The sequence below is a fragment of the Bubalus kerabau genome, chromosome 7 (assembly GCF_029407905.1).
Source record: "Bubalus kerabau isolate K-KA32 ecotype Philippines breed swamp buffalo chromosome 7, PCC_UOA_SB_1v2, whole genome shotgun sequence".
NCBI classification, from domain to species: Eukaryota; Metazoa; Chordata; class Mammalia; order Artiodactyla; family Bovidae; genus Bubalus; species Bubalus kerabau.
Genome location: NC_073630.1, coordinates 26,391,799 through 26,419,759, shown reverse-complemented (window position 1 = coordinate 26,419,759; position 27,961 = coordinate 26,391,799). Strand labels below are relative to the sequence as shown.

The window sequence follows — 27,961 nt, the reverse complement described above, 5'->3', positions numbered from 1 at the left end:
ACACAATGCTATAAGCTTTCACTCTCAGTTCAATATCCTATTGCCAAACTAGTGTTGAGGTATATGACAAGTAGGAACATCACTCAAACCTTTAATGAATTCTTAGCTCACATTATGATATATTTGTAGCAGGTTGAGTAGCACCATCATGATATGAATTGTTTCAAATCTATATATATATATTTATATATATATGTATATATTTTAATTTCTTTTTACAGTACTAAAATACTAAAGCATTGCGTTAAAAAAGTTTGTTTACAATTTAATTTACTTACTATACATCTCTTTCATTTCTTTATACAAATTAATGATTTAAAACCACCACAGCAAACCAGCTGCCTGTTTTTAAATTTTTTTAATTAATAGATTCACATGGAACTAACCCTGTTTATTCATCTTACGCAGGCATCAGTCTGCTCAATCTTTCTGGTAAAGAGGACACTTAAGCTAAGACACGACAACATTAAAATGTACAATTATCAACACAAAGGCAGACTGCCATTTGGTTCGCCAAAGGGAACCATACAGATCCATAAAATAGCATTGGCTTAAGTGAACTAGCTTTGTTGAGTCTGTAGCATGCTTTTATTTATTACCTGCAGTTAATAGAAAATTCTTAAAACTCTACATATTTGAGCAATGAACTTGTCATACAATTTTGTATAAAACTGTTTTACAGTATAGCATGTAAGATGAGCACCAGGAAACATGTGTTTTGTGGACTAATGTATTCCCTTGAATCCAGTAAGCCCCATTTTGGATGTAACTGGCTGTAATAAAAATGGATACATTGCTCATCAGCAGATGCATGGCTAAAAGCAAAAATATTTTAAAAGCTTTCCTTAAAAAAATCAACTTTTCATTCTAAAATGAAAGTAAACTTTTTTTCTTTTTCTTTTTTTAAACATCTCAGTACCTTAGCATTGTTCAAGTTGTCAAAGCTTAGGTAGACAAAGTGCTTCTAAAACACCATTTAAAATATTTATAGATATACATGTTTGTGCACATATACATATGTGTATATATATATGTACATATATACGTTTATTGTCCTACAAGGACTTCACTGGATGAGCAAAATCCAGAGGCTAAATGTCCACATTTTAAAAACTAAGCTTGTGTAAGAATAGGTAATTATGATTAAAAACTTGAATGAAAAGGTACCCCCATTATTCAAGGACATCGGAGTACACTGATAGCATCTTGATGGATAAAGGCATTAAATTTTCAACTGTTAAAGACACCATTTTCTTAGCACCATTTCTTAGAACATCCAAACAAATTCAGTGTTTTGCTGTCTATTCACGCTTCCTGTAGCTATTTCGATAAATAAAAGTTAATATTAAGGTTACAGTAAAAACTGCATGTTTAAAAGCCATAATTCCAGTATTTCAGTACATTGTATATTCAGCACCAGATGGTATTTTAAGATTCCTGCCCCTGTAATACTACAGTACTTGATTTGTGTTCCATGACTATGCAAACTTGGTATTATTAGAAGTGGTCACAGATGTGTAGAGTTGTAAGGGGGGGGGGAATCACATTTACATATCGTCCCGTCCAGTAATAGAACCAGTGTTTAAAAATGTAAATTGTGGAACACTTCCTTCTCCACCTTCTTTTTGCATAGAATGCTTTGGTCTTTTGCCCAGATTCCATCTGTGACCACTTAGGAGTCAGTGGAAATTAAGTGCTATGGCAAGATGACCTCTTGTTTTGCTGGTGAGCCGAGGCTCCTCCCACCACATTTGTCAGGATTACTGTATCCTTTCACCACTGCCCACGTCATGAGAACTACACTAACGGACAAGTTGGTTGTGGTCTTTTCAAATGAGGTAACCAACTCAAGGGGCGACATCATATGTATCTGTTGTAAGGCCCCGTGACCCTAGTGAAGGCATATGGAGATGTAGTTACTGTGGAGTCTGTGGTCACGGACATGGTCCTTTCAGCAAGGGACTTGATGAAGCGCAGGTAAGTGGGTTCGGAAGGTTCATGCGGCTCAGTGGGCTCCCGTTTCACCTTTTTGCCGTGGGTTTTCTGAGACACATAGTCCGGGCCGCACTTTTCTTCCTCTTTCTCACGGGCTCTCTCGGCCATCTTGGCTTCCCAGAGCGCCAAGCCATGTTTTGGCTCATTCATGCTCTTGTGCTGGTAAAAGACAAGCGAGATCCTGGTGGGGTGATTCCTGTTGGGATTCTTTAAAGGGGTCGTGGCGTGCAGCTCGCGCTTTGCACACTCGATGAGAATTGACCCATGAGTTGGAGCCACAGCCACTCCTCCGATGTCAGGATCCAGGAAGCTCTGCTCGCTGTCAGACCAGACCTCATCATTGTCCTCGGTGGCCGAAGGCTGCTTTTCCTGACTGCCAGCCTCGTGTACTTTGTGCAAGCCTTCCTGCACAGGAGGAGTTCTCTCGTGGTTAAGACCCGGAAGCACCTTAGATAAGCCATTCGCTGTGTGGGAGAGCATGTCGTTTTCCTTGTTTTGGAGATGCAGAGCGTGAAGGGAGCTGTTGAACATGTTTGGAGCTGCACTGTAGTTATGGATTAAATGAGACGCTGGGTGATGCTCACCATTTTTATAGTCTATGTTTGAACTGCTCAAATTGGGCGGTAATCTAGAGGTGGCTCCTATGAAGTGGCCATCCATCTCATGTGTGGAATAAGGAGGAAATGTCCCTACATGGTGTACATTTGGTCTGATAGTACAGCTGCTGAAGGTATCTCCTTGCATATTTTGGTTTCCGTAACCTAAGTATTTAGAAGTAAAACTCTGGCTGTTTCCAAACCTTGGCTGGTAAAGTGTGTGGATGGGTGGCAGATTTAGCTTAGAGAGAGGGTCTTGCTTTGGATACCTATAGAGATCCATGGGCTGAGACTGGGGAGAATAGGAGCCCAGATATTGGGAGCAGTTGTCCACTGATATGTTTCCATTGCATTGATATGATGGATACTGGTTACTCTGATTCAACAGCCCAGGGTAGGGGCTCATGGGATTAGAAGAATTCAAATAGGAACCTGCAGCTTGGGATGAGGTGGAATAGAGGTTCACAGGGTTGGCACCTCCATAAATATCTGAAGTGTGCGAAGAGCCCGGATAAGGGCTCATTGCATTGGGCCGTCTCATGTACAGATTGGTGGATCCAGACACAGAGTAGGAGCTGACCGACTCTGACTGAGAGTTATTAGTTAAGGGGTGATGTGGCTGCTGTTGCGGGGGCTGCTGCTGTGGCGGCTGCTTCTGTGGCTGTGGAAGTTGTTTCTGCAGTTGGGGCTGGGACTGGGGCTGCTGGCACAGCTGTATGACTGGTCCAGGAGGTTGCAGAAGTTCTGTGGACAGGATAAGAGAGAGCAGGGACAAATATGCTTGATTATCATTTTATGAAGGCCAGTGAGGAGGATGTTCACACGCATGTGAGAACCAGGACTAGAATTATGCAAGACCTGTCAAACGAGGACAAGAGTAACATCAGAGCTCTCTAATCACTGTCGCGCATAATTTTCTGTGTCTAAAGCGTTAGAAATAAAGTGGCAGAATCCATAACAGTACAACTGGGTGAATGGTGGGAAATGTAATAAAACCTCCAAAAGCCATTCCACTGAGGGCACCATGTGCTCTGGAGCTTCTGTGCTTTTGATTACGCCACACTGTCTACTGAAGTGCCCCGCCCTGTCCTCCCCATCTCCCTGCCCTTCCTTGACGCAGTCATCCCTTCCTCAAGGAAGCCTTCTCTAAAGCCAGCTTCTAGTGCTTCTGTAATTCTTGGTCATAGTCACTGCAAACATAAGTCAGATAAAGCAACAGTCATAACATACTGGATACTGGAATTTATATATAATGGATACTGGAATTATCCATTTTTAGTTCTTTCTTCACCTCACTGTAAAGCAGTTCCTTGAGGGAAAGGATCCTGTCTCATTTCACTTTATTTCTCCATTGCCTGGCAAACAATGTTAAATGGGTAAAGGAGCAAGAAAATTTGTTATGGAAGATTTAGCAATGCTATGAGAAAAAAAAAAAAAAAAAGGCATTCATTTAAATACCCAAAACACCTTATACAATTGGCAAACTCTATTTCATTAGCATGCTTTCCAGGAAGGAAATCCACACAGTTATAGATAGAACTTTAAAGAAACATTTAGCTTTGTATGTGAAACTGGTAAAAGTCACACTTCTGTTTCATGACTTCACTTAAGCAAAAAAAAAAAGTAATATGAGATCAGAACAGATAAATGGAGCTGCAATGGCACTTCTGAGAACTGAAATGACTACTGCAGAGGCCAGTTAGAAGAAGCCAGATGCAAAGTTCTTACTGATTATACTATATAGCTAACTTAAAGGAGCTATCAGGGAGTGGATAGGATTTACTTAGTGTAAATCAACATATCAACAAATATTTATTAAACATCTTTGACATATGATTCTAAATGACTTAGTTTTATCTCTGAGATTCAGAGACAAATCAATCATTAGGGAGATTTGACTTAGGCAGAGATGGGTGGTTCCAAGCAAAGCAGGATACTAACACAAAAGATATACATTTTTCTTTTGTTTATGGCTAGGTCAATACCATCTCTTAAATTTGGATATGGACAACATGTTGTGTGATTTTATTTTTTAAGAGTATTAACTATAGTCATAAAGCAAGAAGCTTTAGAAAGAGAATATTCACTAGGCATTGATAAATAATGCTCTATTGCTATAACTATAGATGTGATCTAGTTTGATGGGTAAAAGTTTTATAAGAACTGTATGTGGAGCCCCCTTGCATACCTCAGACTCAACCTGGCTAAGGAAAGGTATCTTGTTCTCCTGCCCTTCCCCTTCCATATCTCAATAAAGAGTACTATTATCTGGGCTTATAACTTTAAAGTCATCCATAACTATTTTTTCTTCTTCATTCTAATGGTTTTTTCACTGATGTATTGATAATCATTTTGGAAGAATTCACTTCTATCATCTTCGCTACACCAAAGTTCAAGCTCTTTTTATCTCCCTCTTGGTTGACTGCATCCGTCTTCAAGCTATTAGTTACTCTATCTCCAATTTGGCTTGCCAGTCATTGCTAATAACTCTAATTTCACCACATCACTTACCATAAAACTCTGCCATTTATTAGAAAATAAAATCCAAACTTCCTCCTCAAACTGGGGCTAATGGTGCAATCTCATTACATCTCCAAGAACAAAGCCTGGGCCTTGCTACCTTAGAGAAAATTCTGGTATGGAACGAAGACCATGGCTGAACTTAACCTTCCAAAATCAACAATGTTCGCTTTTAAAATGTGTCATCTAACACAAGAATCTACAGCACTTCACATTAGATTTACCTGCCAGCTGTTTAGCCTGGCTTGCATTTTCAGTCTGTTTCGGACGAGATGCGGCTGACTTTTCTTTTTCACTCTTATTTGTGCTGTTCTCCAAAGAGGAAAGCTTTTCAGCTGCAGCTTTCTTGGCTTCTAGTTTCCTCTGTCGGCCCGTCTTGACCGGCTCTGCTAACATCCTGACCTTCCGCCGAAAAGAACTCAGTACCTGAATGGCACCGTTTCGTTTTTTCTCCTCCTGAGCTTCTACACTGCCAAATTCATCAACATCAGAAACTTTGTAGAGAGGCAGAACGTGGAGCTGCTCATCCTCAGGTTTTCCTCCAATTTCTCGATTGTCTTCTCTAGTGAGGGTGCATACCTGGCAGGGAAGTAAGAGAGCACAGCTTCAGTTTCAGTCCAAATGAAAGCTGGTGTGTGTGAGTTTCTCCTCAGTATTTAGATTCATGGTGCTGGCCTACTGGACCAGATTGGTTTGTTACCCTAAAACCATGTTTGTCTATTAATGAAGATTGCATCAAAATGGTACATCAAGATAAATAAGTTCATTTTTTTTTTTTTTTAAATCTATCAGGAATTGTTACTTGTAGTGACCCTGTTCCTCACAGACATTTCTAAGGGAAGAAACTGTACTGTACCCAAAGTGTAGCAATCTTCCACTTTTCACACTTAACAAAATAGATGTGCTAGAGGTGAAGCCTCTTCAAAAAAGAAACTACAAGTTTCCTCTACCAAAACGACTTCCTCTGTTTTTGGTAATATCACATTCGCCTCATTTCATACTTTTGTGCACAAAAAAATTTCACATCTTTCTTCACACCTAACTCTCCTTAGCTGTGTTTAGGAAATTTGCACCAGATACCAAAGTGAAATCTAAATAATGTAAAACTAAAGATTTGATTCATATGTAACTTAATGCTGTTTCCACCTTTCTTTTCTCTCCTCTATACTCTGTGAAATCTAACTTATTGTATCTCTTCTTTCTCATTTCTTTTCTAAAAAGGAAAAAAAGCTGCTTCTGCTGCTCTGATAACTTGATGGTACTTTTTTTTTTGGTTGGCCACAATCACGTTGGCTTTGAAAGACTGTTGGTTTTGAAATACTAGCTTTGAGTATTGAGTGTTTTTAATTGAGAAAATGTGACCACAGTTATTTAAAACCCAAGGTAACATAAAAATCATTGAGAGATATGCTTGAAAGGAATGTGATTGTTAGATTTATGTTTGTGAACAAGTTTAACACGTGATGGTATTAAAATGGTACACATAAGTCATCCCAAATCCTTGTCTCTGAGCATCTGTCACATTTTCCCACAATTTATCCCTACTCACTTCTACTTCTCTTGTGTAGCTTCCATCTAACCTCACAGAAATTGCAGTCTAACAGAGGTAAATTCCCCTCCACTTAAACATTTTTTCTTCCTCTGCCTGCTCCCCATCTCCTTGCTGAAGAGGAATCTGGTTATCTTCAGGACCAACTATAGCTCCATCTATCATTTGAGCCTCCAAATGAGCAGATGTTCAATACCTGATTAGTGATGATATAAGATATTGTAGATGATAAGCCTCGTGTTTGTTCTCCTGGATCAGAAGTTAGCAAACTTGGGTTAGTGGCCAGTCTGCCTTGCAGCCTGTTTTTTTGTATGGCCAGTGAATTAAGATTTTTTTTTTTCATTTTTAAAGAACTTTGTATTGGGAGGGACCCAAAGAACATTACAGAGATCCTATGTGGCCTGCAAAGCTTTTTAACAGAAAGTGTCCAACCCCTGCTCTAAATTATAGGTATTAATCAATACCTTCTCTGCTTTTCTACAAAAATTTCACACCAGCTTCCTCAAATTACTTCTACTGCCTACTACCTCTCTGAATTATTTTCTCCTCTGTAATAGAACTACAGTGCCTGCCTTATATTTTCCACGTTGGGTCTCATCTTCCTCAGATACACTTATATCTGTGTTGATGACTTGCTGTTGTTCAGTCGCTCAGTCATGTCTGATTCTTTGTAACCCCATGGACTGCGGCATACCAGATGTCCCTGTCCCTCACCACCTCCTGAAGTCTGCCCAAGTTCATGTCCATTGCACTGGTGATGCCACCCAGCCATCTCGTCCTCTGATGCCCTCTTCTCCTTCTGCCCTCAATCTTTCTCAGTATCAGGGACTTTTCCAATGAGCTGGCTGTTTGGATCAGATGACCAAAATACTGGAGCTTCACCTTCAGCATCAGTCCTGCCAATGAGTATTCAGGGTTGATTTAAGACTGACTGGTTTGCTCTCCTTGCTGTCCAGGGGACTTTCAGGAGTCTTCTCCAGCACCACAGTTTGAAGGCTTCAATTCTTTGGCATTCTGGAGGAGGGAATGGCAAACCATTCCAGTATACTTGCCATCAGAACCTCACGAACTGATGGCTCATTAGGTTGATTAATTTATAGTTTCTGTACTTGAGCTTTTTCATTCTTTATCTCCATCCTGAGTCATTATCACTCTAGGTGCAAGGCCACACCCTGAGTTTTATTGGTATAGAACATACTGCTCCCTCCTAAGATGGATCCATTTTCTCCCCTTAGCAAAGTTTCCAATTAAGGGCAATTCATTTCACTGACTGTAATGTGTAGCTACAATAGGTGGTTTTGGACTTGGACCCTTCTATAGTAGTTGCTGTGACAAAGGCGACACCTTTTTCATATATCTTCTCTATGTAGGTTCGACTGGTGTCTTGGCTTGTGTATGACTTTTTGCGGAACTGATTATAACCTACCAGGTATTTGATACTAAATTCTGAATGCTGTTTTTTGACATCCAATTATAGCTAGCAATGTTTAGTCACCAGTTTAGATTAGCACCAAGAATTTTCATGTACTTCTCAACAGTTTTCCACTGATATGCCAACCTGTTATACGAGTACTAGTTATGCCAAATAAGGTCACTTGCAACGGCAATCATTCATGAAAACACTGGTCGCTACGATGACATCTGCAGGCAGCAGATTACTCTAATTAAATGCTGCTAGCTTCCGTCCTCTATTCGTCAGTAGCACACACTGCTAACCTGTCCTCAGCTCCACCTACCAGTGTGCTGCCATTCTGCATGTTTTGCAAGTCTCTGTGGGCGTGAGCACAGAAGTCCAAACACGCGGTGACCCCTGAGAATGGACGGCCTTCCTTCAGACCCAGACGGCACTCTGGTGCTCTGTGTTCATATTCAATCTGAAAAATAGAAGTGTGTCTATGAGTGGGAAGGACTTAGGCATCTGAAATTCTTAGGCATGCATTTGAGAAAACAGTTTAAGACAGGTATACCGAGCAGGTCAAAAAATTCCTTAGTATTATATTTTATATCCCCAAACACAATGGAATGAGGTGAAATGGGGCAAATGCTGTGACATAGTAAACTTTTTAGAGTGTTATTGAGATATAATTGACTTATACTTTAAATATATGCTGTTTAATATATATATATATATATCAAACAGTACACTATATATATATGTGAAACCATTGCCACAAACAAAATAATGTACATATCCATCTTTCCCCAAAGTTTCCTCATGCCTCTTTACTTTCATGCCTCCTACTTTGTTCTGCAGTAAGTAAGTAAGTGAAAGTCACTCAGTCGTGTCTGACTCTTTGTGACCCCATGGACTATACAGTCTGTGGAATTCTCCAGGCCAGAATGCTGGAGTGGGTAGCCTCTCCCTTCTCCAGGGGATCTTCCCAACCCAGGGTTGAACTGGGGTCTCCCACATTTTAGGCGGATTCTTTACCAGCTGAGCCACATGACTTTCTTCTCAAGCGCAAACTACTGATCGGCTTTGTCACTAGAGATTAGTTTGTATTTTCTAGAATTTTATACAAATGGATCCATTTTGAGTTAATTTTTATATAGGGTGTCAGAATAAGAGTCAAAGAATTTTTTTTTTCCATGTGGATATTCAACTGTTCAAACACCAGTGGGTAAAAAAAGTTTATACTTATCCCATTGAATTGCCTTTGTTGAAAATCACTTGACCATACATGTTGAATCTATTTCCAGACTATCTATTCTGATCTTTTGTTATGTAATAGGAGAAGGCAATGGCACCCCACTCCAGTACTCTTGCCTGGAAAATCCATGGACGGAGGAGCCTGGTGGGCTACAGTCCATGGGGTCGAGAAGAGTCGGACATGACTGAGCGACTTCACTTTCACTTTTCACTTTCATGCATTGGAGAAGGAAATGGCAACCCACTCCAGTGTTCTTGCCTGGAGAATCCCAGGGACGGGGGAGCCTGGTGGGCTGCCGTCTATGGGGTCACACAGAGTCGGACACGACTGAAGCGACTTAGCAGCAGCAGCAGCAGTGTATTGGCATGTGTATGTGTGTGTAGGCCAATAACTAACTGTCTTGATTACTAGTAAATGTAGATTTGTAGTAAATCTTGAAATCCTGGAGTATAAATATTCAAATTTTGGTCTTTAAAAAACTGTTTGACTACTATGCGTTCTTTACACTTCTCTCTCTATATTTTAGCATCACCTTGTCAACTCCTTCAGAACACCTAGTAAGATATTTGTAGGTCATGTACTGAATCCATTGATTAATTTGGGAAAAACTGACAAATAATATTTAGTCTTGTGATCCATGAACACTGCATATCTTCCAGTTATTTAGGTCTTCTATAATCTCTCTCAGCAGTGTTTTGTAGTTTTCAGTGCATAGGTCTTATAAAGTTCTGTCAAATCTGTAGCTATGGATTTCATTTTTGATGCTACTGGTTTTCATTTCAACTTTTAATTGTTTATTGCTAGTATATAGAAAATATAATTTGCAACTGTTGTAAACCATTTATTAGTTCTAGGAGGTTTTTTGGTAGATTCTTTGGAATTTTCCATGTAGATACACATGTTGTCTGCCAATAAGGACAGTTTTATTTCTTCATATTCAAATCTGTATCCTTGCCTTCTGCACTGTCTAAAATTTCCAGTTAGATGTTAAATAGAATAAGCTACAAGGATATTTATACAGCACAAGGAACATAGCTGAAAATTTGCAATAATTATAAATGAAGTATAATCTTCAATAGTTGTGAATATCTGTGTTGTACATGTGAAACTCATGTGGTAAATCAACTATACCTCAATTAAAAAAATTAGGATGCCACAAAAAGCTTGCTGCTAAGATGAAAACTGAAAGCCTATCTTGAATTTTATTAAGCAAACATCCATTTGATAAAGAATTATGTATTTACTTTTATTACTGTATGACAACTGTATATTAAACTTTATTTATAAATGTGGCACAGAGAACATTGTCAGCAAACAGTAAAACCTAGTTGAGAAGTTAAAAGAGATGTTAACTAGAAGTGGTAAGAATGGTCATCCTTTTCTTATTCTGAGTAATGTGTTTTTTTGTTTTTTTAATTTTAGCTTTCCATTTATTGAGTTTTCACAGATGTCAAAGGTCTACCTTAGATAATGGGCATGATCCCATCATAAAATGGATGCATGGCTCACATGGTAAAGAATCTGCCTCCAATGCAGATGTGATCAATGCAGATCAACCCAGGTTCAATCTCTGGGTCAGGAAGATGCCCTGGAGTAGGAAATGGCAACCCACTCCAGTATTCTTACCTGGAGAATTCCATAGATAGAGGAGCCTGGTGGGCTATAGTCCGTGGGGTCACAAAGAGTCAGACAGAACTGAGCAAACACTTACTTTTTATCACAAAATAACATTAAAAAGTTTCATGTCATAAAGTAGAGTAAAGCAAATTAGCAAATTACAGTTCTACCTTGAACAAGTTAAGGAGTGAAATGCTTCTTTAACTTGCTGCCATGCTGTAAAAACACTAAGCACTTTAGTTGTTGCTGCTGCTGCTAAGTCGCTTCAGTCGTGTCCGACTCTGCGCAACTCCATAGATGTCCGCCCACCAGGCTCCCCCGTCCCTGGGATTCTCCAGGCAAGAACGCTGGAGTGGGTTGCCATTTCCTTCTCCAAGGCATGAAAGTGAAAAGTGAAAGTGAAGTCGCTCAGTCACTTTCAGTCTTTCACCATTACTCATGTTAGCTTTAGGTTTTTCATCTATGCCCTTTATTAGGCTGAGAAATTTCCCTTCTATGGATGTTAAATCTTGTCAAGTGCCTTTTCTCTGTTGAATATTTTTTCCCCCAATATGTTGGTTAATACAGTGAATCGCATTGATTGATCTTTGACTGTTAAATGAACTAACTGTTCCTGAAATAAACTCCATTTGATCATGATGTATTATTCCTTTTACACCATTATTGGATGTATTTGCATGAAATTTTGTTAAGAACTTTCATAGTAATATTCATGAAGATCATTGGACTTTATTTTTTCTTTGATGTCCTTGTCTGATTTTAGTATCAGGATATTTCCAGTCTCATAGAAGGAACTGGGAAGTATTTACTCCTTTGCTATTTTTAAGAAGAATTTCCATTGTTATCTCTTTCTTAAATAATGGGTAAAATTTGGAAGGAAAATCATTTGGGTTTGGAGTTTTCTTTTTGAGAAAGTTTTTACTTAGAATTTCTTTAATAGACACAGAAGTATTTGTGGTATTTATTTTCTTTCTTAAAATGTATTTTTAATTGGAGGATAATTGCTTTAGAATGTTGTATTGGCTTCTGCCATACAACAATGTGAATCAGTCATAAATAGACATATATCCCTACCCTCCCCCCAACCCCACACCCATCCCAGCCCTCTACATTGTCACAGAGTACTGTGTTGAGCTCCTTGTGTTATACAGCAACTTCCCATTAGCTGCCTATTTTACATATGCTAATGTATATGACTTGCTTCACTCTGTGTAATAGGCTCTAGGTTCATCCACCTCACTAGAACTGACTCAAATGTGTTCATTTTTATGGCTGAGTAATATTCCATTGTATATATGTACCACAACTTCTTTACCCATTCATCTGTCAGTGGACATCTAGGTTTCTTCCACGTCCTACTTATTTTTTCTTTAGTAACCTTTGGTAATTTGTGCCTTTTAAGGACTTTGTTCATTTCATCTAAGTCGTTGATTTTATTTTCATAAAGTTTTAATAATATTTTCTATTATTAATTTGTAGGATCTACAGTGATTTCTCATCTCTAATTCTTGATATTGACAATTTGTACCTTCTATTTTTTTATTGATTAAACTGACTCAAAGAAATAGCTTTTGGCTTCACTGATATATTTTGTTTTCTGCATTCTATTTTATTGATTTCTGTTCCTAACTTCTGCTTTTCTTTCCTTCTGTTTCTTATAAGGCTAAAACTATTCCTTTTCTCCAAGTTTCATAGGGTAGAAGATCACTGATTTGAGGCTTTATACTCTTCTGATATAACTGTTTGATGTTATAAATCTTTCTTTAAGCAAGGATTCAAAGTTGCATCCCACAAATTTCAATGCCACATCTTCATTTTCATTCAGTTTGAAATAGTTTCTTTGTTGAGATTTGTGATTTTTACTTTGTAGGGTCAGAGAACATACTTTGTGACTTTTAAATTTACTGATAGTTAATATTCTGGGTCACCAAACAATTATCTTGGTAAATCATCCTTGTACACTTGAAATTAATGTTAACTCTGTCATTGTGTGGGGAGTTTTATACATGCCAATAACATCAATTTGGTTAAAAGTGCTGTTCAAGTCTTCTGTTCCCTTATTAATTTTCTGTCCACTTGTTCTAACAGTCATTGAGAAAGATATATTGAAAATTGATTGCGGTTGGAGATTTCTTAGTTCTATCAGTTTTTGTTTAATATAATTTGAAGCTATTTATTATATGCATAGTTAGGATTATGTTGTCTTGCTAACCTGACCTTTTTATCACTATGAAATCATCTTTATAATATTCTCTGCCATGAAATCTACCTTGCTATTGATATCACTCCAGCTTTTGATTGACATTAGTACAATATTTCTTGGTTCTTGCTTTTTAAAATCATAATTGTTTTACATCAGTGTGATTATTCCATATCACAAGCTCTACCTTTTAAGTTGGGAGTGGTAAAAAAATTTACTTTTAATGTGGTTTTTTTATATTGCTGGGATTAAATATACCATATGCTATTTGTTTTATATTTGTTTTATCTTTGGTTCCATATTTTTAAAAATGCTTTGGGATTCTATTCTCATCTCTTACTGGGGGGCTATACACTTTTTTTTAGTGGCTGCTTATTTTATAGTGCAGTGTAATAGTTTATCCGTGTAGTATTATATTATTCCATATATAAGAATCTTACAACCGTATACTTCCAATTCCCCAGCTTCTGCACTTTTACATGTTATGAGCCTTAAATTACATTTTAAATATATTTTAAAATACCAAATTATCTTTTAAAGAAAATTTTTTAAATAAGGAAAAAAGTCTTTTTTCTTAAATATCTACTATTTATCATGTCTTCATTCCTTTTTGTCAATCCAGATTTCTATCTAGTATTTTTCTATCAGAGGGCTTCCTTTAACATTTTTGAAGTGTTAGTCTGCTGGTGGCAAATTATTTCAGCTTTGGTAGGTCTGAAAAAAATTTTTATTTTGCCTTCAGTTTTTAGAGTCTTTACCGATTTCAAGGCTGATAGTTTCATTTATTTATTTTTCCCAGTACTTTAAAGATGTTTCTTTTTTTTCTTGCATTTTTTTATGTCTATTATCATTTTTTCTCCATAAATAATGTCTTTTCTTTCCCCTCCTCCATCTGCTCTTCATGTTTTTGATTTTAATATGACTTTATGTAGCATTCTTTGTTAATCTCTACCCTCCCCTGCCCCCCCCCCCCCCAACCTCTATTTGGGGCTTGCTGAGCTTCTTCTGGGATCAATGGGTTTATTGTTTTGAACAAACTTGAAGAGTAATTGGCCATTATATTTTAAAATATTCTCTGTACTCCTCCTGGGATTCTAATTATACATATATTAAGGTAATAATACTGTGCCATAGACATTTGATCAATTCATTTTATTTTTCAGTTTCGCTTTTCCTCTTTCACATTGGGACATTTCTATCACCACATATTCAAGCTCACTAATCTGCTGTTAATTCCATCTACTGTATTTTTTATTCAGATATTACGTTTTTCATCTCTAGAAGTTCAGTATGGGTCTGATGTCTTCTTAGCTGTTTCTAAAGTCATGCTCATACTTGCCTCTATTGTCTTGAGCAAATGAAATATTAGCGATTTTAATGCCCTTCTCAATATATTCTTATCATATATCATTTCTGGAACTATTTCTGTTGATTGCTCTCTACCCCTGCCCCCAATTATGGATCATGTTTTCTAATTTCTTTGTATATCTGGTAATTTTTGATGAGTTACTATACACTATTAATTCCATATAAAAAAAATTTTTTTTTTGTTCTGAGATGCTGTTATGTGTGTGTACTCAGTTGTGTCTGACTCTTTGTGACCCCATGGACTGTAGCCTGCCAAGCTCCTTTGCCATGGAATTTCCCAGGCAAGAATACTGGAGATCCAGGGGATCTTCCTGACCCAGGGATCAAACCCATGTCTCTTGCATCTTCTACATTGTCAGACGGTTTCTTTGCCACTGCGCCATCTGGGAAAACCACTCCCCCACCCCCACTAAGTTTGTTGGAATCAGTTTGATCCTTTCAGGGCTTGCTTTTACACATTATTAGAGGGAACCAGAACAGGCTAATCTACTTCTGTTACCAAGGCCAGGACATTCTAAATACTCTACTTAATATCTTTCATGTTAGGGTGTCTTTTCCTTCTGGATGGTATTAACAATAACTAGTCCAAGTCCTGTATAAAATCAAAGGATTGTTTTGCCTCTTTTGATGATTCTTTCCATGGCCCTGGTAATCTCTTCACATGTATGGAACATTCAGTACACAGCTGAAGACTCTACAGATCTCTGGAGCTCTTCTCAATGAAGCATTCTCCTCTTTGGGACTCTGAATTGTGAATTCCAGCACTTTTACCAAATTCTGAACTTCGTATCCTAACACAGAGAAAACCATGGCGTTTGTGTAGGTTCCTCCTTCCTGCCTGAAGCCTAATGTGCTCTTTAGGAAGTAAGCTGGGGTAACTGTAAGTTTACCTTTTTAAATTCCCTTAAGTGTTAGTATCTTGAGTTTCTTATTGTCTTATATCTAAAAACTACTGTTTTGTGTATTTTTCCTTTTTTTTTTAAATGTGTGAAAGTAAATCAGTTTCTGTTAATCCACCATGGCTAGAAGCTGAAGTCATAACATGATAAAGTTTGTGATGGCTTGAATATTATTTACTATTAGGTTTATACAACATTTTTGAGAGACTGGCTAAAGGTAAACAACCACTCTATTTCACAAACCACAGTGGTTTGTGACTATTTAGTCCATGCTGTGATCTAGTTAGCTTTATTCTGTTCCTTGAATAAAAATGATACAAAATCTATCTTAGAAGAAACACCATGCAGGAGTCTGTGAATGAATGACTGGAAATTAATTGGTCTGGAAGACAATTCTAAGTGGATGACTTTCTGATGGTGTAAAGCTGTAATGTTCAATTTAGTAGCTAGCAGCCACATGTGGCAATTTAAATTTAAATTAATTAAAATGAAAATTTCATTAAATCAACTGCACTATCCACATATCAATTATTCAGTAACTGCATGTAGCTAGTAACTACCATTCTAAACAGTGTAGATAAGAAATAGTTCCACTGTCATAGAAAGTTCTCTTGGTCTAAAATGTCACCTCCACACATGATGAAAGCACATGATTTTAAGATTTAAGCCTGCTAATTCAGGCCTAAACTTTAGTGGTAAGATAATCATAGAAAAGACAGAGAAATACAAATCTACTGGAAGATATGAAGATGTATTTAAATTAAGAAAATATATTCTCATATCATGGAGCTGACAGAAGAAATGCTGTGAAGACCCAATGAAGCTTAACTTTAGCAGTAAGACTTTATGAAATCAAGGACTAAAGCAAGGAAAAACATGCATATGTGAGAAATAAAGGTATTATATTCAGTTGGGGAAAAGGAGGCAAAGACCAAATAACAGACCTTGGCAGCATCCATAACTTTTATGTTTTACATATTCTGTAGGAAACGATCACATGGCTGTTTTTCAGATCTCTAAACCATGTTAAGATACATGGATAAATATTTCCAATAGTACCTACCATGAAATTAAAAAAAACACCTTATTCATTCTTAGCCATTAGATGGTTTAGTTTATATAGACATTATATCTATTTTTTAATGTATGAATGTATGTATGCATTTTATGGTGGTAACACAACATGAGAGCTACAGTTTTAGAAAATGTTTAAATTTAAATTTGTTGATTATAGGTACAATTATACAGTAGATCTCTAGACATTATTGATTGTGCTTAACCAAAACTTTATGCCAACTGGTTAGGCTCCTTTGTCCATGGGATTTCAAAAGCAAGAATACTAGAGTGGGTTGCCAATTCTCCAGGGGATCTTCCTGACCCAGGGATCAACCTGGGTCTCCTGCATTGGCAAGCAGATTCTTTACCACTGAGTTACCAGGGAAGCCCATAGTACATCTACACATTTGCTCATATACAAATATTAAAACATATCTAAGGAATTATATATAATCATAATCATGTTGTTATAACTTAAAAATCTGAGGCTCCTTCGTATTTTAGATATTCCAGGTTTAGGAAATGCATAAAATACTCCAAACAAATAGAGGAGAATATAGATGTTTAGATAATCATGTTTGTATGATACAGTCTATAGTAAGAATCAAAGGAGTAAGGTGAACATCAATGCTTGTTGTTCTGTCCCATTTCTCAGCTAAAACCATTTGATTAATAACCTCTATAAAAAATTAATTCAACAGAAAATGGCCAAACTTGAAATCTAGCAATATAGACTCAATTCATTTTCTTTTTATAGCTTGATTTATTGTGTTGCTTACCCAGAGCTGTTTTACAACAGTATCAAACCATTCCTTATACTTTCCTGTGACACTGATTAAAACAGGTAAGGTTGTAAAATAACAATATTAATCCCACTGTTATTAACCACATTTAAAACAGTCATATATACATCTCTAAAAATCTAGGTGTGACATAAAACAACTTATAAAGAGACAATCATTAAAGTTGCCCTCTTTGCTACTTAAAAAAAAAAGTGAATTGGGATTTGAGGAAAATGTTGACTTCCACATGTTAAAGAATAGCTAAACTGTTAATTAGAATTGGTCCCGTCTCTGCTGTAGACCAGTCTAGTCCCCTTAGAGTCTTTAACATTGTTAAGTACTGCAAATAACAATGTTTGCAAAAATGTTGCCCTTCATACTTCCTCATATCCCCACTGCTGCATACTCTGAATACCTTCTCATCACTTCCAGCTTTCCCCCATCTATCAGTCTTCCTCTTAAATCTTTAACCTCTCCTATTCCATTGTTCCTACCCCCACCCAGCCATTTCTTCAATGGTTTCTCTTCCTCCACTCACCCCTCAACTGTTAAATGTCAAAATCATTAGCCCCTTCTCATCTTTATAATCTCCACTCTGAAACATTGCATTTACTACTTACTATTTCCTGCATTTTGATAACTCCCACAGTGCTAACTTGGATTTATTTTTCTGATTGTTTTTCTAATTATCCTAGAAATATGTCAAATCTAGCATGCCCAAAATGACATTTATCTTCTTCTTATCTCCTCCAAACTTAATTTTCTTCACTGATTGCTAATACTAATTAATAACCACCTAAGCCAGAAATTTGGTGGATCCTCAAGTTCTCCTTTGCTCATCCTCAAATCCAATTGGTCACTTATCAGTTTCACCTCAAATATTTCATATATTTATTTCATTTTATCACTGCTGCTATTTTGTTAAATTAGGACCTTAACATGTCTTGCCCAATGGCTGCAATAGTTTACTTCTTTAATCTTCCACTAATCTAAGCTGCATTTCATTTATTTGCCTTGAAAATGACAACCCACTCCAGTACTCTTGCCTGGAAAATCCCATGGACGGAGGAGCCTGGTAGGCTGCCGTCCATGGCTAAGAGTTGGACATGATTGAGTGACTTTCCTTTCACTTTTCACTTCCATGCATTGGAGAAGGAAATGGCAAGCCACTCCAGTTTTCTTGCCTGGAGAATCCTAGGGATGGCGGGGCCTGGTGGCCTGCCATCTCTGGGGTCACACATAGTCGGACACAACTGAAGCGACGTAGCGTAGCGTAGCCATATAGAGTTAAAACACTTCACTCTCACCACTTCCCTTGGCTCAGACAGTAAAAAATCTGCTGGCAATGTGGGAGGCCTGGCTTGATCCCTGGGTCAGGTAGATCCCCTGGAGGAGGGCATGGCAACCCACTCCAGTATTCTTGCCTGGGGAATCCCATGGACAGAGGAGCCTGGTAGGCTCCAGTCCATGGGGTTGCAAAGAGTTGGACACAACTGAGCAACTAACACTCACTTTCAACCTTATAGAGTTAAACTGCTTCACCCTCACTGCCCCCAGTATACACTTAGAACACCCCAGTGATAGGCCTCTTGTCTACAGGATTTTAAAGTTCAAAGATATTTGTATGGCCTCCAAGGCCATTTATGACCTTACAGCTCTCTTCTACTCAGGGAGAAGCTTTTATTCCTTCAGAAATGTGTGCATACCTCTATCCCAGCTGTTATCATTTTTTCTATAGTTGGCATTTTACAGTCCTCCTCTAAAGAAGGAGTTTATTGAAACCGTGTAGACTTCATGGTCTTTTGCCTCCTTCATGAGCATCGCTAAACAAGTCACCATGCCTTCCATATAGGTACAACCTGGCACACACTTGGAAAATAGGGGGAAACTAGCAAAATCTAATATATCTCATCACATGTATATACACTTACAAAGTGGTACACCTGTAGCTTTATATGTATAGCCTGGCTATGAAAACAGTTAACAGGTGGTTAACAGGTGGTTGGAACTATAGTTTGAATCATATAATTTAATTAACCACTAAAGCCTGTCTATAGAGATAAAATTATCCATATGAGAACAAGATTAGTAAGTAAAACAGCTTGTAAGCCTTAAAAACTCATTATCTTTACAGATTAAAAGACCAGAATTATGCTCTTTTGGATGGTATAACTTTCATGTATCAAAAACAGAACACTACAGTGGCTTCAACAATTAGGAAGAGAAAAAGTTAGATAAAAGAAAAGCATTGCTTCAAAAATATTTCTGGAAAGACAGGTAGGTCATCAATAATGAGTAAGTAGAGTGTCTCAATAATTGTCAGAAACTGTTTAAACTTACCTGATTATTATATGCATCAGGTGCAAGTTTCTTGTACGTTGGTGCCATAAGAGTGGACAGGTTTTGTAAATGAGACTCCAGTTTCTCTTCCTGTATAGAATGAATAATTCTGCATATTAAATCCCAAATCCATTCTATCCATATATGAAAGGTGATTAATTAGATTTTTTTCACCTACATCTTAGATCCAAATCACTAATAGCATCTCTTATTCAATAACTGCCATCTTAACACACTATTTCTAAGTGAAAAGCATAGACCATTTATAACCTATTTTTGTTTGTGTTGTTAAGGCAATGGCACCCGACTCCAGTACTCTTGCCTGGAGAATCCCACGAACGGAGGAGCCTGGTGGGCTGCAGTCCATGGGGTCACTAAGAGTCAGACACGACTGAGCAACTTCACTTTCCCTTTTCACTTTCATGCATTGGAGAAGGAAATGGCAACCCACTCCAGTGTTCTTGCCTGGAGAATCCCAGGGACGGGGGAGCCTGGTGGGCTGCCGTCTGTGGGGTCGCACAGAGTTGGACATGACTGATGTGACTTAGCAGCAGCAGCAAATGTCTGTCACTTTGTTATTTTAATAAGATTAATCCATTTTCTACTTTGCATGCATTTTATTAATACGTCTATACTAGTAGTAGATTAGGAGAATGAAGCCATATCATTTTAAAAGGTCACATTCTCTACTCCTTTCCAGTTAGTGGCCAAGGAAGATGAGGTGTTGAAAGGATTCGTTTGGTTTAACCTATTTCCAATATTTATATTTTTAAATGTTTATAAAAATAGCATTTCAGAATTTGAAATATCTCCATAGAACTAAAAATCACTAGGTGATTCAAATATGAAATAAAACTCTAAGAACTATAATGTGGTATATGTGAAAAATTTTGTAAAGTTTAAAAGAGGAAAAATGTTCAGTTACATTCCCTCCCCGCCAACAAAGAATATGCTTTTTTAAATGCTAGGTGATAATAGTCCATTGTTCCATTCATACTTAGAAGTTCTCATTTCACGTTCATATTTCTCTAAAAACCTTGGGAGATTTAACCAGCTGTCAGAAAAACATTTGTATTTCAGAAGGTGAGGAGATTTCTGACTGAAGCCCTCCTATCTGACAGACAGAGGATGTTACGAGCCATCCCCTGGATTTGCTTTACATGAAACACAGGAATAAATATTTATGAAGTAGTGGTGAAAAAGCTCTCCAGTGTGAAAAATTAAAGTGGAAGGCAGCATGCAAATTTGCTATTCATTAGGTTTATTAAATAGTTGGGTGTTTTTCTTTATGAAAAGAGGACATCTAGCACATTAATACAGCTTTTTAAAATATTATGATTCTATGAAAAAAATTTTATCATGACTTGAAGAGCTTTTGCACTTTATTAAATTTCCACTTACTATTATAATTACAAATAATAGAGATAACACATTTTTCAATTAGAAGGACATGTAAAAATTATTATATCAATAGTATAGATATCTATTTCAATTGCATCTAAAATTTGAAAGAAAACTATACTGTGTACAGATTCACTAAAAATTTTATCATATTTAAACACTAAACATACTGAGATTTTCCAGTTATTCAATTAACATACCCTAGAACACAAGCTACCCAAAAGTTGTTAAATTGATACCAGTTTACAAGTTATATTTCAAGAAATTGATAGGCTAGAGAAAGGACAAACCCAGCAACGTCAATGAGAAATCAGAGTTCATTTATTTCAACTACATTTTTATATTAAAATCTAAATATGTTTTAGTTACTTGAATGCAATTATAGTAACATTAAATCGTCAAGTCTCATGGGCTGAAAATGTGACTAGAAATGGTCTTTTATGAATGTGGCAGTCACAAACATGGCTTCTATAATTCAGGTTTAAAAGATGAAAGTTTTAACAGTCAAGTATTAATAATTTTAATATGGAAATGACAGCTGTGTAAAACTCTGGAATTAATATAAAAGACAAAGAATAAAAACCCGTAAGCATAACGAGTTTGTGTTGCTCAAACCCTATTACTTTGGTATCACATGGTTGTTATCATGCATAATTTTATAAAACATTATATGTGTGTCTACAGTTTAGCCAAAATTTTATTGATCCATCTTTGAGATGACATTCTCTCTGATAATGAGAGTTTAAGAGAGTATGTCATATTATTCATTTCATCTGTGTTCATCAATTCTCCATGAAAAACAAACAGGTTATACATCAGGAAGTAAACAAACCTCTTTTGGGTCATCCCCAAGCAGCTTAAATTTTCTTGGGATCTTGCTTCTGGCAAACTTACATCCATTGTAGTACATGCTCCATGAACAACCAAAAGAAAAGGAGGCACCACAGGTGTCTGGGTCCAGCCCCTGACAGGCACAGGTTCTCCTGAGAAAGCAAAGAACCAAGTTCATGACTATGGGTAGCACTGACTGGGCCATCAATCTCATATTCTGGGTATCTACATTCCAAAATGGGTGCAAATTAATTTTAAAAGTCTAACTTTATATTAAGCTGTGCCACAATCAAATGAGAAAAGAACTATTTCAACTGACTCAAAAAGACCATTTAAACAAACATTTTATTGCAGTATAAACTGGAGAAAGGTACACATGATTTTATAGCTTGCAATCACTCACAAATGAAACGTACCCATGTGGCACCTAAAAATAAGAAACAAAACATCCACTTGACCTTCAAAACCCCATCCTTTCAGGCCCTGTCCTCCTAACAGTAACTTCTATCACAAGAGATTAGTTTTGCCTATTTTTACACTATATGTGTGCCTGTGCCTGTGCCCATACGCTCAGGCATGTCCGACTTTGCGATTCCATGGACTGTAGCCCGCCAGGCTCCTCTGTCCATGAGATTCTCCAGGTAAGAATACTGGAGTAGGTTGCCATTTCCTTCTCCAGGGGATCTTCCTGATGCAGGGATCGAATCTGTGTCTCCTGCATTGGCAGGCAAATTCTTTACCACTGAACCACTAGGGAAACCCTTTATACTATATATACTATTGTTTCCATGGTGCTTAGTCACTCAATTGTGTCCAAATCTTTGTGATTCCATGGACTGCAGCCTGCCAGTATCCTCTTCCTATGGAATTCTCCAGGCAAAAATACTGGAGAGGGTTGCCACTCCCTTCCCTAGGGGATCTTCCTGACCCAGGGATCAAACCCAGATCTCCTGCAACTGCCAGTGGATTCTCTACCAACTGAGCCACTAAGGAAGCTCTGTATACAATAGATACTGTAAACCTACTGAATTCAGTGTGTATGCATGTGTACATGTATGTGAAAGTGATATAAAAGTGAAAAAGTGTGTGTGTGTATATATATAGTTTTGCCCATTTTCATTCTATGTATAGTATAGATCACACATACATTTATACACACACACATGCATACATAGTTTTGACTATTTTTATACTACATGTAAAGAAAAGGCAGAGGAACCAGAGATCAAATTGCCAACATCCGTTAGAGCATCGAAAAAGCAAGAGAGTTCCAGAAAAACATCTACTTCTGCTTTACTGACTATGGCAAAGCCTTTGACTGTGTGGATCACAACAAACTGTAAAAAATTCTGAAAGAGATGGGAATACCAGACCACCTTACCTGCCTCCTGAGAAATCTGTATGCATGTCAAGAAGCAAGAGTTAGAACTGACCATGAAACAACAGACTGGTTCCAAATCAGGAAAGGAGAACGTCAAGACTGTATATTGTCACCCTGCTTATTTAACTTATATGCAGAGTACATCATGTGAAATGCCAGGCTGGATGAAGCACAAGCTGGAATCAAGACTGTTGGGAGAATTATCAATAACCTCAGATATGCAGATGACACCACCCTTATGGCAGAAAGTGAAGAACTAAAGAGCTTCTTGATGAACGTGAAAGAGGGGAGTGAAAAAGTTGGCTTAAAACTCAGCATTCAGAAAACTAAGATCATAGCATTCGGTCCCATCATTTCACGGCAAATAGATGGAGAAACAATGGAAAGAGTGACAGACATTATTTTTTTGGGCTCCAAAATCACTGCAGATGGTGACTGCGGCCATCAAATTCAAAGATGCTTGCTCCGTGGAAGAAAAGCTATGGCCAACCTAGACAACATATTAAAAAGCAGAGACATTACTTCACCAACAAAGGTCCATCTAGTCAAAGCTATGGTTTTTCCAGTAGTCATACATGGATGTGAGAGTTGGACTATAAAGAAACCCGAGCATTGAAGAATTGATGCTTTTGAACTGTGGTGTTGGAGAAGACTCTTGAGAGTTCCTTGGACTGCAAGGAGAGTCAACCAGTTCATCCTAAAGGAAATCAGTCCTGAATTCATTGGAAGGACTGATGCTGAAGCTGAGACTCCAGTACTTTGGCCACCTGATTCAAAGAGCTGACTCATTTGAAAAGACCCTGATGCTAGGAAAGATTGAAGGTGGGAGGAGAAGGGGATGACAGAGGATAAGATGGTTGGATGGCATCACTGACTCAATGGACATGACTTTGAGTAAGCTCTGGGAGTTGGTGATGGACAGGAAAGCCTGGAGTGCTGCAGCTCGTGGGGTCACAAAGAGTCGGACACAACTGAGTGACTGAACTGAACTGACCCTACATGTAGTGTGCTATATATTTTATACTGTAGTATAAAAATAAGCAGTAATGTATATATGTATATTATACACATACATACATAACATACACAGGTACATGCAATTATTTAGTATAAGCTTATTTGTATCTTTTCTTCAACATTTTTTGGATGTTGCAACTGCATTGTTACATGTAGTTTTACTATATTTACATGCATACAGTTTTCAATTGTATAAATATGCCACAAATGAACCATTCCAACACAGATGGGTCTTTGAGTGCTTTCTAGTTTTTGGCTAAAATACAGTACTGTGACTTTACAGACCAAGTCAGTTATATCCTAAGGGGAATATACAGGCAACCAAGCAAAGAAATAAAAAATTTTAAACAAGATAAAACAAGCCACAAGGAAAACTATACTTAGTAGGTATTTTTTTCCTAGCTGTACTGAGGTATAATTGAAAAATAAAATTGTAAATATTTAAACTATACAATGTGATGATTTGATATAAGCATATATTATGAAAGGATTCTCCATCAAGTTAGTTAACAGATCTATCACCTCACAAATTTATCTTTTTTTTTCTTGCAAAGAACATTTAGTATGACCCTTTTAGCAAATTTCAATTATATCATAAGGTGTTATCAACCATATTTACCATGTTATACATTAGAGCCTCAGATCTTATTTTATAATGAAAGATGATTATATATATCCTTTACCGATCTCTCCCTATTTCCCTCAGGCCCTAGCCTCTCACAACCACTATGCTACTCTGTTTTAATGAATTTGATTTTTATTTGTTTGTTTTTGACTCCATGGATAATTGATACCATTAGTATTTGTCTTTTTCCATATGGCTTATTTCACTCAGTATAATACCCTCCAAGTTCATCCACATTTCAAAAATGACAGGATTTCCTTTTTTAAAAGCTGAATAATATTCCTGTGTGTGTGTGTATACACAAACCACATCTTTATCCATTTATCCATTAATGGAGTCTTAGGTTGTCGCCACACCTTGGTTACAGTAAACAATGCTGCAATTGGAGAGCAGATACTTCTTTGAGATAATGATTTCATTTACTCTGGATACATATGGACAAGTGGATTGTTGCATCTTTCATTTACGTATTGTTCTCCTGACCTCACTGGACAACAAGTCTTATCTGTAGTAACAATATTATTTTGAAGTTACTTATGTATGTTCTGACATGAAATCATTGTTAACTTCAATTAAGAATTTCAGTGTATAATGAAAGAAGTCTAAAGATAAGTAAAGATCCAGTAATCCTATGAATAGGAAATAGTATGAATTCCGGGTTAAAAAGTTCAAAATTTCTCTTTCTAAACAAAATTTCTATATCTTCCCACTGAAAATACCTAAAGTAACAATATTGTTGTAGCAATGGGCACATCTGGATATATTGATTGTGATCTCTAAGTATCATTTCTCATTGAAAAGAACACTAAAATCCATGAGGTTTTTATTTTTCAAATGAGTTAATAATGATATCAAAAAGAAAGCAGAAACTAATCATTTTTGGATGGTTACTAAGGCACCAATTCACTATTTTGAAAATTTCACAACTAAAGATACTTACCATGCATTATTCTATCATTTGTTTATAAGCTATATTTAATGGTAACCAAACAGTTAATGGAGAAGGCAATGGCACCCCACTCCAGTACTCTTGCCTGGAGAATCCCATGGATGGAGGAGCCTGGTGGGCTGCAGTCCATGGGGTCGCTAAGAGTCGGATACGACTGAGCGACTTCCCTTTCACTTTTCACTTTCATGCATTGGAGAAGGAAATGGCAACCCACTCCAGTGTTCTTGCCTGGAGAATCCCAGGGATGGGGGAGCCTGGTGGGCTTCTGTCTATGGGGTCGCACAGAGTCGGACACAACTGAAGCGACTTAGCAGCAGTAGCAGCAAACAGTTAATAAGGAAAAGTTATTTTAAGTCAACTTTTCAGAAACATGGAAATTAACAAAAGGCTTGTAGCAGTCCAGAAAGCATTTATGCAACAACAGCAGTGAAATTTTGATGAGAAGTTAGGCTTTACACAGTGTTTTAACTTGCCCTATTCCCACTGTCCCCACAACTCCACAACAGCCTTGAAAACCAGCAGTTCACATTTATGGTGAAAATCAGCAGGCTGGCAACCACTGGAGAGGGCAGAATTAGGCTGGATATCCTCCAAAGCCCTCTTCTGGGAGAAATGTCCCTATTTTACCTGTTTGGTAGCTCTCTAGAAGACCCCACTGACAAGGCTTGCTTTATTTGCTCTGACCTGGATCTCACCTATTATATACAGCCTTTTCCTCACTGGAGGCATTTGTTGGCTATAGTGAGAGGCAGTTGTTGACCACTGTAGCTGTCTGAGGTCTTGGTAGACTAAACTAGCTAGACTGACCATAAAAAAGAGAGAAGACCCAAATTACTAAATTAGAAATCAAAAAGAGGATATTACCAATGGCCTTATTAAAAGCATTGTAAGGGAATACTATAAAAATGATCTATTAACTTAGATAACATAGATGAAATGGACAAAAACCCCAGGAAGCACAAACTACTGAAACTGATGGAATAGAAATCTGAATATATCTATAACAAAAAGACTGAATCAATAATCAAAAAACTGCCCACAAGGATAAACCCAGGAGTACATGATTTTCCTGTTACATTTAAAGAACTAGCCCCAATCCTTTACAAATTCTTCCATATAATATGAGAGAACCCTTTCCAATGCATCCTAGGAATCCAGTATTACCGTGAAACCATAAAACCAAGACATCAAAAGAAAACTATAGACCAATATCTTATCAATATAGATGAAAAAATCCTCAATAAAATACCAGCAAACAGAATCCAGCAACATACACAAAAAGTATACACTATAGCCAAGTAATAACTATCCTAGAAATGCAATGTTAGTCCAATGTACAAAAAAAAAATCAATCAATATTATATACTACATTAACAAAATGAAATACAGAAAAAGCATCTGAGAAAAATCCAATATCCTTTTATGATAAAAATGTTCAACCTAAGAACAGAAAAAAATCTTCCTCAATCTGACAAAGAACATTTACAAAAACCCTACTTTTAGCATTATACTAAATAGTGAAAAACTAAAAGTTTTTCCCTTAAAATCATGGATAAGACATACATGTTTGCTTTTGCCAGTTCTGTTCACTATCCACTATACATTCTAGCCAGGGAAATAATGCAAAAGGATTAAAAAAAAAAAAAGTAAAGACACTCAGATTGGCAATGAAGAAATTAAACTATCTCTATTCGTAGATGACAAGACTTTTGTATGTATAAATCCTAAGGAATCCACTAAAAAAAATTAATACTAATCAACTGGTTTAATAAGTTTGCAGGATACAAGGTTAATATATAAAAACCAATCGTGTAAGTGTATACTAGCAATGAACAATTCAAAAATGAAATCAAAATAATTCCACTTAAATAGCATCAAAAATAATAAATTATTTAGGAATTTGACAAAAGAAATGTAGTACATTGCAAACTATAAAACACCATTGAAAAAAATCAAAAACCTAAATAAATGTAAAGACATACTGTCTAATAAATAGGAAGATATAATATTGTTAACGTGTCAATAGAACCTCTGTCAAAATCCCAGATCGGGAGATTAATAAATTGATCCTAAAACTCATATAGACCTGAAAAGGACACAAAATAGCCAAAACCATCCTATAAAAGAGATTTACACACCCAATTTCAAAACTTACCACGACAAGTACAGCAGTCAATGCCATGA

General features: G+C 37.0%; 1 protein-coding gene and 1 long non-coding RNA gene across 4 annotated transcripts in view; one reads left to right on the top strand and one right to left on the bottom strand.

Annotated features, from left to right (window-relative positions):
- Positions 1-20,001, top strand: part of LOC129657559 (uncharacterized) — a 79,008-nt gene extending 59,007 nt beyond the window's left edge. For both annotated transcript variants that reach the window (XR_008716799.1, XR_008716800.1), the window contains 2 exons: positions 19,368-19,510; positions 19,867-20,001. This is a non-coding gene — a long non-coding RNA (uncharacterized LOC129657559). The remainder of the gene's footprint in view (positions 1-19,367; positions 19,511-19,866) is intronic.
- Positions 1,318-27,961, bottom strand: part of TET2 (tet methylcytosine dioxygenase 2) — a 142,617-nt gene continuing 115,973 nt past the window's right edge. For both annotated transcript variants that reach the window (XM_055587866.1, XM_055587867.1), the window contains exons 7-11: positions 21,807-21,957; positions 19,574-19,663; positions 8,397-8,534; positions 5,336-5,690; positions 1,318-3,335 (exon numbers count right to left, since the gene is read on the bottom strand). In XM_055587866.1, coding sequence (XP_055443841.1) covers positions 1,861-3,335; positions 5,336-5,690; positions 8,397-8,534; positions 19,574-19,663; positions 21,807-21,957 — 2,209 coding nt within the window. In that variant the 3' untranslated portion in view covers positions 1,318-1,860. The remainder of the gene's footprint in view (positions 3,336-5,335; positions 5,691-8,396; positions 8,535-19,573; positions 19,664-21,806; positions 21,958-27,961) is intronic.